The sequence below is a fragment of the Centruroides sculpturatus genome, unplaced genomic scaffold, assembly GCF_000671375.1.
Source record: "Centruroides sculpturatus isolate CEXI.00-Female unplaced genomic scaffold, Cexi_2.0 scaffold467, whole genome shotgun sequence".
Taxonomy (NCBI): domain Eukaryota; kingdom Metazoa; phylum Arthropoda; class Arachnida; order Scorpiones; family Buthidae; genus Centruroides; species Centruroides sculpturatus.
Genome location: NW_019384682.1, coordinates 24,129 through 43,721, shown reverse-complemented (window position 1 = coordinate 43,721; position 19,593 = coordinate 24,129). Strand labels below are relative to the sequence as shown.

General features: G+C 31.6%; 1 protein-coding gene across 1 annotated transcript; it reads right to left on the bottom strand.

Annotated features, from left to right (window-relative positions):
• Nucleotides 1-1,218: 1,218 nt before the first annotated feature.
• LOC111626982 lies at nt 1,219-2,439 on the bottom strand. Its single transcript, XM_023370523.1, has 5 exons — nt 2,016-2,439; nt 1,848-1,909; nt 1,539-1,595; nt 1,377-1,424; nt 1,219-1,269 (listed from the first exon to the last, which is right to left on the bottom strand). The coding sequence occupies exons 1-5, from the start codon at nt 2,140-2,142 to the stop codon at nt 1,219-1,221; spliced, it is 345 nt and encodes a 114-aa protein (XP_023226291.1). The 5' UTR covers nt 2,143-2,439.
• Between the last annotated feature and the right edge of the window lie 17,154 nt (nt 2,440-19,593).

Sequence of the window (19,593 nt, the reverse complement as noted above, 5' to 3'; positions counted from 1 at the left end):
TCCCATTTTGGGCTTGGTCGAACCCATAATGGGCTTGCTAAAAGAGGCCCTTTTAGTGCCGAAAGGGAGGAAAGAGTTAAGGATATAACCTTTTGCTGTGACGATGCTTGCTTTCCTGATTTATTATCATGAGGTCATTGCTTCATCTAAAACTTCCTGTAGTTGTGGCCTATGCAATGTGCACTTTATTCACATGTTGAGTCTTATTGTCAAATCTGCTTCCAGTATTCTTACGCCCTAACTTCCAAAAGTTTCCTTTATTTAGATGTTTTCGTTCAGCTTTACTTTCAACCTGATACCATCAGTTTTGGGGGAATTTAAATGTTTTTCAGTCATTAATAACTTCGTAACAGAATAGCTTTCATGGTAATTCTGACTACCTGAATACGTGTCACATGATAACTGATTGACCAATAATGTTCCAAAATTTAAAAATTGGGCTATTGTTTTATAAATATTCAATATTTTTAAACAGAACCTTCAAGAGTGTAAATAGAATTCAGTCAGCTCTCAAACGAGCTGGACATATATACAGACTCCTTCTGCACTGTTCGGTAGCTCGGTGTCGCTATTTTCTCTGTTGTAAATCTAGGCGACAAAATGCTGATTGCGTAAGTTCAAAATGATTCAATAAATTTACTCGACATTTAAGACGTCCAGAGCACTCGTTACTGACACTAAATATTTTAAATTTCATCCAAATCCGTTCATTGGCAGTGGAGATATTAAGGATCAAAGTTGGCACTTTAACACGCGTAGCAGAGCTTTACTATAGATAACTACTCCGCTCTATGATATTAATAACGTTAATGACGTTTTACTTAAAGGCTATGAAGTACTGTTTCTAACAAACAGTTCACTGTTAACATTAGTTTCATTGTNAATAAAATTGTTTGATAAAATATTATATTTTAACATTAAACTTTTACTGTATTAAAAATTCTTTTAATACAGTAAAACCTCTGAATAACGGCCACATGACCGTTCTTTAGAGGTTATTTTGTAGGCATTTAAAAAGAAACATTCCTGAAACAATGATCGTATAGAGATGGATATTTACAGATTCGACTGCATATTATTCTTACAAAAATTCATTTAAATAATAGAATTTTAGTTGTTTTAATTACTAGATATATTTTTAAAATTTGTTATTACTTTATTTAAGAATTTTAACGTTAAAAATTTAAAAATTTTAAGAAAAATTAATTTTAAATAATTTCATACTTGAAGTTTATCGATGTCCGTGATGGATCGAAATAAATTTCTTGCCTAAATAAAGACAAAGGTGGTTTTATAATTTAATATGTCAAATCAAAATTTTCTTTATGTTAGAAAGTTTATTAAGCTTAATTAAAATCATCTTAATAACAGCTTACCTGAGCGGTTGTAACATTAGCCAATACATCGAGTAAACATTCTCTTAACTATAGAAAATAGAAGAAAAATTTATAAATTAATTAATAAAGTTATAACATATTAGCACACTTGATAATTTTAAACCAGGTGTTTTAATAAATATTAAAATGAAATAAACTTACCTCTCTTGTGATAGTTCCATCGCATGTATTTTCGCATTCATTCCAAGCTTTTTGAGCCTAAAATATAATAATATTAACAAAATATTAATAAAAATGAGTAAAATCTGATTATGATTGATACTTCTTTTTTAATAGTATAAGTTTTATTAGTTTCTGATATAGGAAAATATTAACAAATAAAAATCGAAAATACAAACTTATTAAAAACATAAATATAGAAAAAGTATACCAGAATAAAAATGTTTGTTTATAAATGGCATAAACAAATTGAATTTAATTATTAATTTGAAAATAATAAATATAATTTACCAGATCTGGCATACAACTGCGAATTTTATCTCTCATTTCTAATGTAGTACAATTTTCTGGTACTGTAAAATAAATATAATTTTAAGTTTTTATATAAAATTTGAATCATTTACGTTATATACTAAATTAATAATTTTTATAAATAGAAATATTTAAACTAATACTAACCACACATCAAAGCTAACATGGAACGACCATTCGTAAGACGTTTAGTTGAAAAACGTTCTCTTACAAAACTCCCAGAATGTGCAAAAACTGCAAAAGCTGCTACAGATAATATCAAAAGTTTGAACATGTTGGTATTCAGATGTGAACAATGCTTCAAATACAAAGTTTCTGTGTTTATATATGGATTCTCTAAGGCTGTCTGTAGCTGTTATCCTCTATTGAATATTGTAAATGGCATGACCGAAATTCAAATTGCGGCACTTTCTGGAACAAAGTAGTAAAATTTGAATTATCCAATTCATAAAAGCAGCTGAACACATCAATTTATGAAAAGATAAGTTAAAATCACGTATTTTAACCATGAAAATAATTTTGTTTTCGTTCTATATTTATGCTGAACTATTTAATGTACCGTATATCCTTAATAACATATTCAAGGTTTCTGTTAAATTTTATGATAATAAACGCAATTAACTGTAATAAATAATCACATGACTATATTTATTATTACATAAATTACAATTATTAATTTCTTATTATATATTTATTTTTATTACGGTGATTATCGTACCTATTTACGTAATTTACAGTAACATCATTATAATTATGTTCTTATTATCGTTATTCAATTCATTATAATAATAATGAATAATCGTGCAATTACGGCACGTTATTAATGTAAATTATAAATTATTAAATAATATTAAATTAAATTTACTGTGTTTATTGTTTTCAGATACAGCACAGAACCTTAAAACGTTAGCGAATGAATATATATTATATCTATAAAGTTAGGCAATATTATAGAAATAGTTCTTAAATTTATTCATTATTAAATACTTATAAAACAATAATATAAATGTATTATTTAATATTAAAAATTACAAAGGTCGGTTCAAATTTAAAGCTGAATTATTCATTTTAATAAGATAATTCTTTATCGTGCGATCATATTTTGAATGTCTTAATATTCCCTAGAAGTATAGAAAATTTAAAAAATTTTTAATATTAACAAATAAAATATAAAGAATATACAGCAGTTAATTAATATGAGATTTTTAGAATTTTTTAAACAATTAATAAACTTAATTAGAACAAAATAAATTTTAACTATAACATTTTTATTCTAAGATTGTCTTCATATATATTAACAAAATAAAATGTCAAATAATTAGAGATAATTTTATTAAAGCTTAAATTACATAAATTTAAAATTAAGTTGAAAAATTTACAATTTTTGTAATTAATTTCATCAAAAAAAAATTTATAAATAATAATAAAATATGTTTTAAGTTTAAAAACTTTCGTTTAAATAATTTTCGTGTTGCCATCTTATAATACTATTGCAAAAATTAATAATATGTAAATACTTGGTTAACTTATATAATTAAGTAAAACTCTAATGACAAATAATGCAATTTCATTAAATTTAATTGAGAAAAATTCATTAGCATCAATTAAGAAAACCATTTTTAATATTCGTTAGAAAATTATATCAAACTTTATTTTGCAATTATTTTAATTTTAATATTGATTAAATGTTATAAAATAATTCTAAAGTAAATTAAAGCAAAGAACTTGGAGCAAAACATTTTTTTTCTGTAAGTGTATTACAAAGAAAATTTTATTTTTATATTTCATGTCAAATATCAAATAATATATTTATTCAGATGAGAAATTTCCTATAACAAATAAAAGAATAATATAGGTCAAAGACTCAATCAACGTAACCTAGTTTACTTACAATGAATCATTCAGAATACTATCCGTAATTTACGTCTTCAAATAATTCAAATATATATATATATATTTAAAAGTTAAAAAAAAAAAAAATAGTTTCTATATTAAATATATGGAATGCCTCACGAAAAATTTTATACATTTACAAAAACTTTGAAAATTATGAAGCATTACACCTACAATATAACAATTTTTTAGTTTAATATTTCCTATAAATATAGAAAATTTAACAAAGTTATGATATTAATAGAAAGTATTAAAATATACAAAATATAATTCATTATTATGAGATGTTTGTAATTTTTACTCATTAAAAATATTATTAGAACGATATAAATTTCGCTTGCGTTTTCGTTCTAAAAAGTTGTATTTATTTCTATTTCAATAAATAAATTAATTATAAAAATATTTTATAAATCTACAAAAATTAAATACAAATTTTATTCTAACAATTTAATTTAAATACATAAATATAAAAATTAATTACAATTTAATTTTTAACGATTATTTATTAGAGAAATCGAAAATGTAAAAAATACTGTTTATTATAAAAATTCTACAAATTAAACAATAAAATTACTGATATAAATAAAAATATTTATTATTTCTAAGTTCATTTTTATAATTTTGAATAAATATCGAGTATATTACTGGCTTAAATCTTCTAATTTTTAAAATATTCAAACTTAGATGTTTCATATATTGTGGAGAATAAAAATATAACATTAAATGTGTGAAAAATTTAACTCGAAAATTAAACATTAATACAAATAAAAATATCTGTCTTACATCTTTTCCAACCACAGGAACACAATCGACACTTAAGCAGAGTTAATCTTTTCTTTGAGGTTTTATGTAAATTGATTAAAAGTCGCTCTGAAAGAATTTAAAAATCCGGGAAGAACCTCAAAAAACAACCACTCTGCCAATGTTAAATATATTCCTGTGATTCGAAAAGATGTAAGAAGACTCTGTTAGCCATTAAAATTGTTACACCATGAAGGCTGCACGTAACAAACGCAAAATTCGCATGAAAGGTACAATATGCTGGGTGCTTTGTATCTCAAAATTACCTGTCAATTTTATCGTGTCTTCCTTCCATTATACTGTATGTGTACAATAAACATGATTCTGCTATTTGCTTTCCTTCCTGGTGTAGTAATTTTAATGACCCACAGTGTATATTTATTCTCCATTTTGTATTATTTTTAAATATATATTTTATCCTTAGATTTTTTAACTTTTTAAACGTTAAAAACTTACCTAAATATATCTTCCAAACTTTAAAATTGTTCATTTAAGTGATCTTTACAAAAATCCCAGAATTAAAAATGGTTAAACAGGAATATTACATCAAATAAAATATATAAACTATGAAGTAAATATTTTAAACTAAATATTTGAATTTATTCTTTAATATTCTAACTAAGCTATTTTTGTACTTATTTCTCTTTTCCCATATGAATTAAAGCTATTTACCTGTAATATTATACAACCACTTAAGTCTCGATGACTGAGGAGACCCCAAATTTTGTGAATTTATGTTATTTATTTCTAATAACTACGGACTTAAATTTATAATTATTAATAAATAGCTGTAAACAGTGAAAAAGATTCATAAATATAAAAATACATGAATATTAGTTAGCTATATTTTACACACACAAAAACTCCATTGTGTTCGAACTCAAATTCTCTAACTGGAATTAATCACCTCGGTCATTCGGCCAATCTTATAATAATATAAATGTTTCCAGTAATAGCATTGAAATATTTTTCCGCGTTATTACTGGATATTGATATCACTAATCCGCCACGATGATAAAAAAGGATGAAGCTTGATGCTCCGAGTCCTTCAGAGAAAGCTTTGTTTATACCCTAACATCTTGAAATTATTCGAAACTCTTTATATAAACAATTTGTATACAGTTAATTTTTAAACTTATTTTCATATTCTTCATTATTCATAAATATTTATTTAATAACGCGCCCTTTATGATGAAAAATAAAAAGAATTACCGTTCGAAGGACAGTACGAAGAATCTATTCTAATTAGAAATCGATTTCTGTATCTTTAGCCAAATATATCTGTGACTTTTAACTTATTCTTATTTTAATTTTTAAAAATACTGTATATACAAAAGATTAATTTATTAAGAAAACTACGTTAATTCTGGAAATGTCTTCTCCGTAACACATCCATTATTTACATTTAAAATATATTTAAATCGATACAATTCTCTATGTTTATTTTGTGGATTTTCTTTCTGTCCTTTTAATATATAAATTAATCGTCTTGAAAGTTTTACATTTTATACAATTACTTGTTTAGTAAATAAAAAAAAAATTATAATATAACACTATACACAAAATGCTATTTCTTTCCTAATTTAAATGTTCTTTCAAGCTTAAATACATTTTTAAAAATAAAATGTGTAGGCCAAATTTATATTTTAAAGTTTAAAAGATATAAAAGCGAGTTGTTTACATGTACAGTACGTAATAAAAATGCTTTTGGTACTGTCAGCCAACAGCATTAAAAATTAATTACAGGCCATCTACTTTTTAATAAAATAAGTTTCTGAGAATTATTCGTCCGGCAATAAAAAATGGTAAATTTTCTTTAAAGTGATGCAATATTTTATATAAAATTTAAATAGAAAAAGTTTAATAATTAACGAGCTCAATTTGTTTAAAAATAATATACACTTAATACGAGTATTATTACTTTGTGTCACGTTGTATGGACAAGCATTTAAAAAAATGCATTTATCTAAAAAAAATTTATATTAAGAAGTTGAAAATATTTAAAATACTTTTGTTAAAGTTAATGTAATTTTTCTTTCATCATGTATGATTCCAATTTAAAATTATTATAGCTTTTAAAAACAATGTCAATAAACCTTAAAATATTTTATTTTAAAAATAGCATCTTTAATTTTAGATTTAGAGGCGACTACAGTATAACAAATGAATATATCAATATATGACTAAGTTATAATTTTAATATGAAAAATGCCATATTAGTGAATGACATGCTTTTGTCAGCAAGAATAATTTTTAAATTGTTTCAAGAATAAAATACTTAATAAAGATTTTTATATTCTACACTTTTCGTTATTTATTATATGAATATTACATATACATAGTATGATCGGTTTGGTGTTTTGTCATATAGGTTTTTGTGCATTAAATTCATTTTTTTCTATTATATGTTATCTATCTTCGGTTCTTAAATTTACAGTGAATCAGTTCGGCTTTTAAGTTATCAATTAGTGTAATTTTCCTCTTTCCTTTCTTTTTGCAACTCGCCATCATTCCTTCAATTACAATTCTCAGCAAGCAGTCAGTCTCTTCCCCAGATGTGGTTAATTCAATTTTTCTTTTTCGTTTTGATTTCATTCAGTAATACTTTCCCTTCTCTCATTTTTTAAATGATGAGTCATTATTCTTAACCAAATTCCTCTAGCTCTTTATTCCACCCTTCTTCATATCCATATCTTAAAGATTTCAAGTAGTTCACCATTTTTCTTCTTTAATGTTAAAGTTCTACTCTATACAATACGAGTAATACATTGCGGACAACATTTAATCAGCTTTTTCATTTCTTTCTTCAGCCATTTCCATAAAAATCTTTTGTTTTTGTTAAATGACTTTTTTTACAATCCTCTTCTTTTAATTTCTTCATTACTTTTTCCGTCATTATACATCTCAAATATTGAAAACCTATTTAATTTTCTTTCAGATGAATAAAGATTAAAATAGACTACTGTATATCTTAATGTTTATCCATGTCTTATTTCATCTAGCCCAATTTTTATTTCATTTACAGTTATATCACTTCTATAATTTTCATATTATCCTTCTGTTTTCTTTATTTGATATATTCAATATTTCTTTTTCTTGTAGATTATTATAAATGAACACTAATTTGTATCTCTCTTATTCTGTAATTTTTTTTTTTCAGTTTTCTTTCAATTGTTGTTTTCTTGCTTGTCTGTCTTCATCAGCTCATTATTGACTTTTTTAAATAAAATATTTTTATTTTACACACTATTCGTATTCTTATACCTTCTTCTTTTTTTTTCATTTTTAATGACATTTCTTCGATTAGCCAAGAAATTTTTGCTTTTTTCCCCGAACTAATTCTAGAATATTTCTTTTATACATTTTTTTCTAATATTTTTTAGAATCATTCAAATATGCATGTTTATTGACATTTTAAATCTTATTATCACATAATTTATTTTTTTCAATTTTTCTATATTTCATTCTTCATATTTTCCCTCTTCTACGCTCCCATTTTGACCATGGCCGAACCACAATGAATATGAAAAAAGGCCTTCTTAATCTCTACAGGTTGGAAAGAGTTTAAAAAAACTATTCTTTAGTTTTACATTTACTTTGACCAAAATACAAGTAAGATTATGATAAAAAAATATGCTCCAAGACAAGCATAGACACTTTTATATGGATACTTTATTGTTATATGTCTGCTTTTTTGTTTTTTAAAGAATCTAAATATATATTTTTCTATTGTAGTTATCAAATTAAATATTGATATTTAAATCAAAAGTAGAAATTTTTACTGACTCAGTTGCTAAAGTGAAATAGGATAATTGGTCCAATTTTGTCTCTCCAGGTTTTATGGGATTCCCTAGGCCCCATAAAACCTTGGGGATCGTATTTCTAAATGTTTTCCTGTTCTGTGGCTCATTTAAAAATACGGCCCCGTAGATTCTCAATATACAAGCGCTCCCTAAATTAATAGTGCCACTTTTTCACCAAATGATTCTGTTATATAATTTTAATTCTGCAAGATTTGTATCTTTACAGATTTTTAAATATCGAAAGCGCAAAGGATATCGCCATTGAAAACCCGCTATTAGTACTGTCATACTGTTCATGAAAAATATATTAATATTTCAATATTACTCAACTGTAATAATGTAACTCTTATTTTATTCCTACTTTTAATTTTCACTGGTTCTTTTATGAATAACATTCTTTTATTGTTGTTATTATTATTATTATTTTGAACTTTTGCGTCCCTCAATTATTGCGGTTCTAGGCCTGGCTTAGTGGGTCTAATGAGAAAATGTGCCACTGTCTGTAATTCCAAAAACACCAAAAAGGAACAAAATTCTGTGTCTGGATGTACAGTACAGTACGTGTATACGTCTATAACTGTGTGTATGGACCTGTAATTTCTTTTTATCTCAGGACTCCGTGGACCAAAACTTTTAAAATTTAGCAGGAATACTTCTATAAATGGTATATTAATGCTATTAAATTTTGGAAATTATAAGTCAAGGAAGAGAGAGATAGAGGGGATAATGTAATCACATTTCGAATGGCGTTAGGCTTAAAAATATTTTACTTGTTATTAGCATTTACAAGTTTTTTTAAAACAAAACTCGCCCCTGACTCCAAAAATAAGGCTTTTGCCTTTTATAATAATTAATATTACAAAAAAATTATTTTTTATAAATTCTCATAACAGATGGCGCCACACAATATTTCCATTGCCACACGTTCGAGTGCCGAGAAAGCCATGCAAGAGTGAGTCCTTGTTAGCTTTTTAAAGAACATTACTAATTTTATATTAAAAAAATTAAATTTTATTGACTTACAAATTTTTCCCATTTCATTTTCCTACTCTTTATCATTTTCAAATTTCCAGTTTTAATGCTTACTCTGATATTAAAATAAATAATTTATAACTCATCAGTATTATAATGACCACAAGAGACAGCTGGATGGCAGCCTACCACTCTGAGGTATCCGAGATCTCATCCTTCCCTCCCCACCCGGTCGTCCCATTTTGGGCTTGGTCGAACCCATAATGGGCTTGCTAAAAGAGGCCCTTTTAGTGCCGAAAGGGAGGAAAGAGTTAAGGATATAACCTTTTGCTGTGACGATGCTTGCTTTCCTGATTTATTATCATGAGGTCATTGCTTCATCTAAAACTTCCTGTAGTTGTGGCCTATGCAATGTGCACTTTATTCACATGTTGAGTCTTATTGTCAAATCTGCTTCCAGTATTCTTACGCCCTAACTTCCAAAAGTTTCCTTTATTTAGATGTTTTCGTTCAGCTTTACTTTCAACCTGATACCATCAGTTTTGGGGGAATTTAAATGTTTTTCAGTCATTAATAACTTCGTAACAGAATAGCTTTCATGGTAATTTTGACTACCTGAATACGTGTCACATGATAACTGATTGACCAATAATGTTCCAAAATTTAAAAATTGGGCTATTGTTTTATAAATATTCAATATTTTTAAACAGAACCTTCAAGAGTGTAAATAGAATTCAGTCAGCTCTCAAACGAGCTGGACATATATACAGACTCCTTCTGCACTGTTCGGTAGCTCGGTGTCGCTATTTTCTCTGTTGTAAATCTAGGCGACAAAATGCTGATTGCGTAAGTTCAAAATGATTCAATAAATTTACTCGACATTTAAGACGTCCAGAGCACTCGTTACTGACACTAAATATTTTAAATTTCATCCAAATCCGTTCATTGGCAGTGGAGATATTAAGGATCAAAGTTGGCACTTTAACACGCGTGGCAGAGCTTTACTATAGATAACTACTCCGCTCTATGATATTAATAACGTTAATGACGTTTTACTTAAAGGCTATGAAGTACTGTTTCTAACAAACAGTTCACTGTTAACATTAGTTTCATTGTTTAAAAATATTCTTCTTATATTAGTTGTTTAAATCACATGATAAAATTTATATGAATTCAGTAATCGCTACACTCTTGAGATTGGTGGTGACAGTTTTGAAGCTTTTTCTATTATTGCCAAATATTTTTATATAAAATATTGGAAATTATATATATAATATATTAATACAGCGAGACAAATCATTGAAATTTATCCCATAGTTAGTCTAGATAGATTGGATGAGAGACAAGCCCTGAGAAATCCAGGACAGGCCTTGTCTGTCATTAACCCGGACAATCGTTGTGAGTCTAGTCCAGTGGTTCTGAAACTTTTTGAAGTTGGGGAGCATTTAAAATCCTCCAAATAATTGTAGAATTGCAGGCGCACAGTGTATACAAATTTCTGAGAAATATGTTATAATAATTAAGTCAAATATGAAAAAAATAATATATAAAGTCTAAGCGTGCTTTTATGGCAATTAAACGAAATAAATACAAAATGAAATTTATTCTGACATTAAAAACATTTTTATGTTACATTTTTTGAGTTATGCTTTTTAGAATTCGTAAAAAAAAGTGGATAAAAATTTAAAAAACGACAAAAAAGTTATCTTTTTGTATATATAGATACATTCTTAGTAAGATTGAGTAAATTCGGCATGTCCCTGCGCGAATGTGTTAAGATTTTCCATTCGTGTGTTTATCAGAAACATGAGCCTGATGTGTCCTAGCGATTTCTTCAATGTTTGAGCATATATTTGAAAGACAAACTCTCGTTTCCTCGTCAATACATTAAAGATTTCCTTTTTTTTACTCTTAATTGTGTTGAGGGAAGAAAATCCTAATTCACATAAATAGGTTGTTGAAAATTGTAGTAAAATGATCAAAGCTTTTTTAGATAGCGCCACATATTATTCTTTTATAGAAATCCAAAAATCTTCAAGAGACAATTCCTTATGTTTAATCATCAATCCACGATCAGTGGCTATAGCTACCAGTTCTTCTTCTTCTGTAAATATTAAACCAAAATCACTTGAAGCTTCCATGAATGGGTTTCTAATCCAATCATATTGTTCGGTGTTAAGTGGTGGAAAATAAAAACCCAATTTTTTTTCTAAACTTATTAAATGTTCAACTATTATTGGAAGTGTATTTCATTTTTACAAGTGTTATTTATTATTGGAAACATTTCCAAACTACCATCAACAGCTTTTCTTTTCCAAATCTGTAGTTTTCTCTGACACGCTTTCATTTTGTCAGTGCGTGTGAGAATATTTTCTTCTTTCCCTTGCATTCAAAATGTTGAGCTGCTGAAACATATGCCAAATACTGTAACCTGGCAATCCAAAATTCTCACCCAGGGAGGTTACAAAAATGTAACTGTTTAACTCTTCAAAAAACGCACGAAGTTCTTGTAGTAGCTCGTGTACACGGGTAAGTACTTTTCCCCTTGACAACCACTTCACCTCAGTGTGTAAAAGCAACCATCTGTGTTGTGAATCCATATCGATACAAAGCTTTTCCTATAAACACGATTTGACAGCTCTTGTTTTAATAAAATTTACCATCTGAATAACTTAATCTAAAACTTCTCTTAATTTTTCTTCCAATGTTTTTGTCATCAAGGCTTTCCTATGAAGAAAGCAGTGAGTTACGATAACATTCTCATTTTTTTTTTACAAAATATGTAAGAACCACGACTTTCATGTTAACTTCCATTTATCAAGATAGTTATTCAAAATGTTAATTAAAAACGTCTTTACTTTTTGTACACACACTTAATTCTTTGCAAAAAAGAAACTGATTTACTATTTGATCTTCGTTAATAAAACGGACGAATGTTAAGAGTTGAGCCGTGTTGGTAATGTCTGTTAACTCATCAACTTGCAATGCAAAATTTGAATATTGAAGCTTATTACTGCACACATTTTTATCGATATTATAAGACATTTCTATAATACGTCTGTCAACTGTATCGTTGGACAGAGGAATTTTGCATATTTTCATTGCTGCTTCATTTCATAGCATTGTCATGATCATTTTTTGCATGCAGGAAAAATAAATGATTCAACTAATGTATGAGCTTTCATATTTTTTGCTATTTGTTCTGAGACTCGGTAATAAGGGATTTGAGCTTTATCAGAAACAGTCATTAAACTTTTAAAAAAAAAGATTCGTAACGAAATGGTATAATAGAGTAACTGTATTTATTTTTATATCTATGACATATTTCTCTGGAATACCATAGGGCGCACCCGGAAATCTTCTAGGCGCACCAGTGTGCCCTGGCGCACACTTTGAGAACAACTGGTCTAGTCAAATCCATGATGGGCATGGAAAAAGTTTCCAAAGAAAAGTAAGATATAACTAGAAAAGGTTATGTAAATTACATATACAGCAGAAACTCGATTATCCAAAACGGGTTTCAAAAAATAAAAAAAAACGAAAAACTACATATCAAACTACATATCAGTGTCATACATATCAGCGTATAATTACACAGAAACCAAACTCTCCATGTAACTGGCTTCATCTGTCGATTGTAGCGCCGCGAAACTAGGTCTATACGTAATGTTAAATTTTGGGAAACTAATTGACTTTCGAATTTAGTAATTGTTGTATATTATTTATAGTTCAGAAAACATTACAGGCGTGATGCTTAATATACTCAAAACACAAAAATCAAACGAATTTCTGGATTATGCGAAAAATCCTTTCATGTGCAGTAATCGCGTTTTCACGGTATATATTTTTCTTTCGAGTAGGAAAAACTTTAAAATAACTTCCAGAACAGACAAGTTTGAGTGCAGCAAAAATAATTTAATGAAATATTTATTTATAAAATATATTGGACGACAAAATTACTTATACTTTAGAAGATCAAATCAATAATCTTATCAATAATCAAATTATTAGTGATGTAACGAATATTCGGTTACTATTCGGTATTCGGCCTATTTTTCACTATTCGGCCGAATACCGAATACCTAAAAACAGGAGTAATAAATAACAAAAACACAGTAAATTAATCATTTTGGTATTTAGATTTAATGTTATCGAGTTAGTGTTGTTTGTTTATATTTATTTATAACTTGTAACATGCACAAAATAAAAAAGAAAATAATATTAGTCACATGTATTCACAATTTATAATTACAAAGATCAGCACACGTACACGTCTATCGTTGGAGAATCCTCGCACATCTGAGGGTCTGACCCTGCCTATCCTTCTTTTTAAGCGCTCGTCTTTGCTCTTCCCTTTCTCTTTCCTCTATCGCTCTAATCCATGTATGCCTGTGCATACATCATAATACGCGCTCACGATACTTTCGATTCGTCACTTTTCCGTCGTAGAGTTCCCATTTTACAATTACGTGACTCAGCCTGGTGATAACGGAGAAAAGAGACAGATAGGACGTCGATATAAGTCACAGTTATGATTTCACAGATTCGAGACAGCTTGATAGCCCGAACGGCCCTAGGCTTTCGCCCGTGCATGCTAAGTGACTTACAAGCATTTAGCTTTCCGAAGTCTATGACAACAATTGTTTGGCATTGACGGCCGCGAATTTCGTGCCAATAAGCTGCCTCGACTCGTTCGATTATGTTATCGACTCAATTTCATATTTATTTTCACATTTTCACTTCGCGGTCCTTCTCTGTTCTTTTTCCGTTATTTACATGTGGGAGGAGTGACAGATCCGGATGTGTAGTGTGAGTTTAGACCGCTATAGTTGTGTATAGATTTGGATTATCGCATCGACGGAATTCTGGTTCAATCGTGAGTTTAGTTATTTATTCTTATAACTGGGGATTTTCAGGTCCATTTCGACGTTTATTTTGTCAAAATCGGTTGTCTTTCTACCGGGTAACTGTAATCTTTTGTCCGCGACCACGTGGCACTTCGATGTTTGTTTCGGGTCAAGTTTTCCCGAATACTGTTTAATTTAATAATAATTGTTAATATAATTTCGTTAGCGGCTATGACGGTGTATGTTCGTCTTGCTTTTCATTAAAATCGGTCTATTTGTAGCGTGACACGGCGACTTTTCTTAGTTCTCTTTTGCGGGCTTCCGTCGGGCCACCACCTTTGTGTCGCGAGTCGTGCGTCGGGTGGCACGTAAGGCACCGTTATTACCGCCTGTTGTTTAATTTTGGTATTATTATATGCATTATTTACGGAGTTATGACCATCTCATTTCAACAAGACGAACAATAGCCTTTGTTTACGGTGACCTATTGAACCCTATCCTGTATTCGTCGAATCAGACCTAATTCGGTTTGTGCAAAGGATCGTTTTTTTTTTCCCGGCCATTTCTTTTGTTAGTATTGTGTACAATTTTGTCTGCCAAGTGTGTATAGTTAATTTCACCATGGATGCAATACCTGAGCCTCGGGTGGTTGTTAATTCTCTTGAGGAATCCATTATCGCCGAAGCTAATAAACACTTTCTGAAGATCATGGACCTGGTGCCGGAATCCTACAAGAATAACATCAATACTAAAGAGCGTAAGGAAGTGCGGGAAAGTGCCATGCTCCTTTTCTCTTGCATTGGACAATTCCAAGGCATCCTGAGAGAATTGAGGTCCAACCAACCTAAGAACCCTGCCCCAGCTTCCACCTATGCTGATGTTAGTCTTTACAAAATAAATTTAATTTGCCAATAAGATTGCTGTGAGATTTGTCTACCAAGAATATTTTTGGATTACAGAGACTAAAATCGTCATATTAACTAATATACAGCAAACCATTTATATATATGCTGATGTTACCAAATTAAACTCTAGGCCCAGTTCTACCACGAAAACTATCAATAAATCCCTTCATAATAAGGTTAATAATGAGGGTACCGGAGGGAGTTTCGCTCTTCTCCTTTACCCAAAAACAAACATACAAGGAGAATCTACTGACATGAAGAAAATAGAGTGCGAGATAAAAAGAAAAATCGAACCGCATAAGTTAAAAATTAAAATTAAAACTGTTAAGCAGGTCAAAGGGGATGGCATCTGTTTTAGAACAGACAGCCAAAAAGAGGCAGAAATTCTAGCAAGGGCTGTTGACAACCTTCCTGAAGTATCCAGCCAAATCAAGGCTAAAATATCTGAGGGCAGGCGTCCCAGAATAATCTTGACTAATGTCCCAAACTCCATAGAAACAGCAGATATTATCTCCATAATCCATGAACAGAACGAGATATTGACAGGCATAGACAAAGAGGAATTTCTCAATGACACAAGAATTAGTACGGTTTTGCAAAGAAGGAACACAAGGGAAAACTGTAGACACATAGTCCTGTCAACATCGCCAAAAATAAGGAACATACTTATCAGGGCTAAGCATATAGCGATGTCCTGGGCCAATATTTATGTTAATGATTACATACTGCTGCTAAGATGTTTCCAATGTTGCGGATACAATCATCTGTCTAGTAAATGCCCAGGAAACCAAAGGTGCAGTCATTGTTCGAAGGGACACAGGTTTAGTGACTGCAGAAAACTCGAAAATATCCCATGCTGTATTAACTGCAAGATGACAAACAAAGAGCTCCCAGAACATAAAAGATTGTCAACAGATCATAATGCTTTAAATCCTCAATGTCCAGCTACACTAAAAATGAAGGCACAGACAATAAAACAGACAAATTATGGAATTTAATCAGACAGAGAACAATTTGAGGCTTATACAAATTAATCTACAAAGGAGCAAGGCTGCATCATCGGACGCTCTACAGCAAGCAACCAACAGAGATACGGATATCTTGATAATCCAAGAGCCGTACACTTTTCATAATAAAATCGCCATGTTTGGCCGCCTTCGTACAGTGTGCACTCACAATTCCAACGCCCCACCAAAGGCTGGATTTATAATTCTAAATAACAATCTGGATATCCAATTACTCACGCAACACAGTAACAACTACTTTTGCACCGTCAGCCTACATCTCAAGAACGTCACTTATATCTTGATTTCCTTTTATTGTTCGCCTTCTGAGGACATTTTTTATCCTCTCCAGCTGCTGGTGGACTCTGTTAATCAACTTCAGGACTTTCCAGTCATCATCTCAGGAGACTTCAACGCAAAGTCGCACTCCTGGCACAGTCCAGTCGAAGACCCTAGAGGATATAGGGTAGAAGAAGTAATGACCCAGCTTAACCTGGCCTCCCTAAACACCAGTCCTCTTCCAACTTTCTCTTCCACCAATGGAGAAAGTTGGATTGACATCTGTCTTGCGAATAAGAAAATGGTCAGCAATAAAATCACCTGCAACACTATCGACATCCACTCGGCCAGTGACCATAATTATATTGACATAAAGATCGAGCAGCCAATCCCAATCCCGAAGTACAAGATCTCTCAGAGGACTAACTGGGAATTATACCAGGATCTTATTCAATGTTATTGGCACCCTGACTCTATCAATAATATCCAGGACTGTGCGGAACTAAACACGATGGTTGACAATCTCAACAAAGTCACTCAACAAGCATACAAAGAATCCACTAACATCAGTACGAAGAGGTGTTCAGCCCCTTGGTGGAACTCCGAGCTTGCCAAACAGAGGGCAAACTTGAGGAAAGCAAGAAAGAACTACAGAAAGAAAACTGTCCCAGATCATAAGCAACAACTGAAGTCTGTTTATATCACCCTCTTTAGGGAATATAAAACTTCAATCAACAAGGCTCGGACAGAATCTTGGAGGTGTTTCTGCTCAAATATTGGTAACTCGACCCCTCGGTCCATTCTTTTCTATGTAGCCAACAAGAAATTCAAAAAGATAGAAATTCCTGCCACCATACATATTAGTGGTAATGACTACACTAAGTCTATTGCCGAAACTTACCAACACATCGTCAATGAATTATTCCCTAATGATGATACTACAACGGACAATCAACATCACTTCAATGTTAGGCAAAACCTTAATAAGGCCTATAACACTGCGAATGACATTCCCTTCTCCTTCCACGAGATTGCCAGGGAATTTAAGAAATTACACGAGAAAAAACACCAGGGCCAGACAGGATCACTAGTAAAATGGCAAAACTGGCCTTTGAAGCTATTCCCACCACCTTCAGTGTCATCTTCAATAGGTGTCTTGATATTGGTCACTTTCCCAACGTCTGGAAGCAAGCTTCGGTTAAGTTAATTCCTAAGAACAAAGATAAAACTCCCACATCAGTATCAGACTACAGACCAATTTCTCTTCTGTCCTCTATTGGGAAGGCGTTGGACGCACTAATGACAAATCGGATCACTTACCATTACGAACATCACAGTCTGATGAACAACAACCAATATGGCTTCAGGAAGGGAAAGAATGCCATTGGAGCCATCGACAGCATTAAAACGTACGTCACCAAAGCAAAAGAAAAAGGTCAACACAGTCTTATGGTGACCATTGACTTCAAGAGAGCGTTCGATCACGCATGGTGGCCAGCCATCCTGACTGAGCTTCGGACAGCCAAATGTCCAAATAACATCTACAACCTTCTGGAGAGCTATCTTAACAACAGAAGCATCATAGTTTCCACTGATAGCAATATCTACATTCACCAAAGTATTCATAGAGGCTGCCCCCAGGGCTCTAAATCTGGCCAATACCTCTGGAACATTCTTTATAATAGTCTCCTCGACCTGCAAGCAACCCTTCCAACGGAGTACAATGCGGTCATCCAGGGGTATGCTGATGACACCATCCTCATCATGTCACACAAGAACCAGGAGGTCCTCCAGGCTAGAGTCAACAACACACTCTCTAGCATTTATGACTGGAGTGAACGTATGAAACTCAAGATTAATTACTCTAAATGCCAGGCCATCGTTTTTCCTAAAAACAGCCCTCTGAAAAAAAGCCCCTTAATCAAGATGAATAACATCAGGATCAATAACAGTACTTCGGTGAAATATCTAGGTGTGGTTCTTGACCAGAAGCTTAACTGGGCTGAGCACGTGCACTACATTTACAGGAAGGCCATCAAGGTTACACATGCTCTCAGGTCAATCGCAAGGAACCGCTGGGTTTATGGGCCTACTGCCAGCAGGACACTGTACACTGCAGCCATTCAGCCCATTATCACCTACGGGTCTGAGATCTGGGGCTCTTCTGTGGCTAAAGTCCACATCAGGAGAAAATTGCTTTCTATTCAGAGGCTCTCGGCAATCATCACAGCCAAAGCCTACAAAACGGCTCCCACCGATGCCCTCTTAGTCATTACCAACATTCTTCCAATTGATCTTAGGATCAAGGAGATCTGGATTAATTACAACCTACACAAACTGGCACACAATCACATTGATATGAACAGTTTCAAAATTCTCATTAACAACGAGGATCTTCGGGAAGACATAGAGGATCTAGCTGACTTCATCCTTTCAAGGGGGGTTGATAACTATCCGAGGCACTACAGCATCCACCCAAGGACTATCATCATCAGGAACTCCATCGACAACGCACCTGATTCTCGCGGCATCAAGATTTACACAGACGGCTCCAAGTCCGATTCTGGAGTCGGATGTGCTTTTGTTGTGTTTAAGAACTCTTCCTGCCTACATCAGAAACATCTAAAATTGGCCGATCACTGTTCGATTAACCAGGCAGAGTCACTTGCCATTCAGCAGGCCCTTGCCTGGATTTGTAACAACCACCATATTTATAAGCAACGAAATTATCACATTTACAGTGACAGCCGTACGGCAATCCATCAGATTCTGAAGGCTAACACCAATTTACCTATTGTCCATGACAGTGTTAAGTGTCTTCTGGACCTTAACAATCAAACCAACATCACCATCCAATGGATCAAGGGACACTCCAATGAGCAAGGGAACGATAGGGCTGACCTCCTGGCACGGAAGGCCCCACAAAGACTTCAAAGTGACAGTTATACCAGGATTTCTCCTAGCTGGATCCAACAGAAGGTGCACAGCATAATCCAAACGTACTGGCAGACCAGATGGGACAATTCAAACACAGGTAGGATTACTCACGACTTCTTCCCGCACGCTACAGACAGGAATAACACCACCTGTCAAATGGTCTCNAAATTTGTAATCATTTACAGTTGTTGTTGAAGTTTCTTTATAAACACGATTCGATAAGAATATGTTAACCGAATTCTTTTCTAGAGATCTGACCATTAAAATTTGCATTTATTATACTT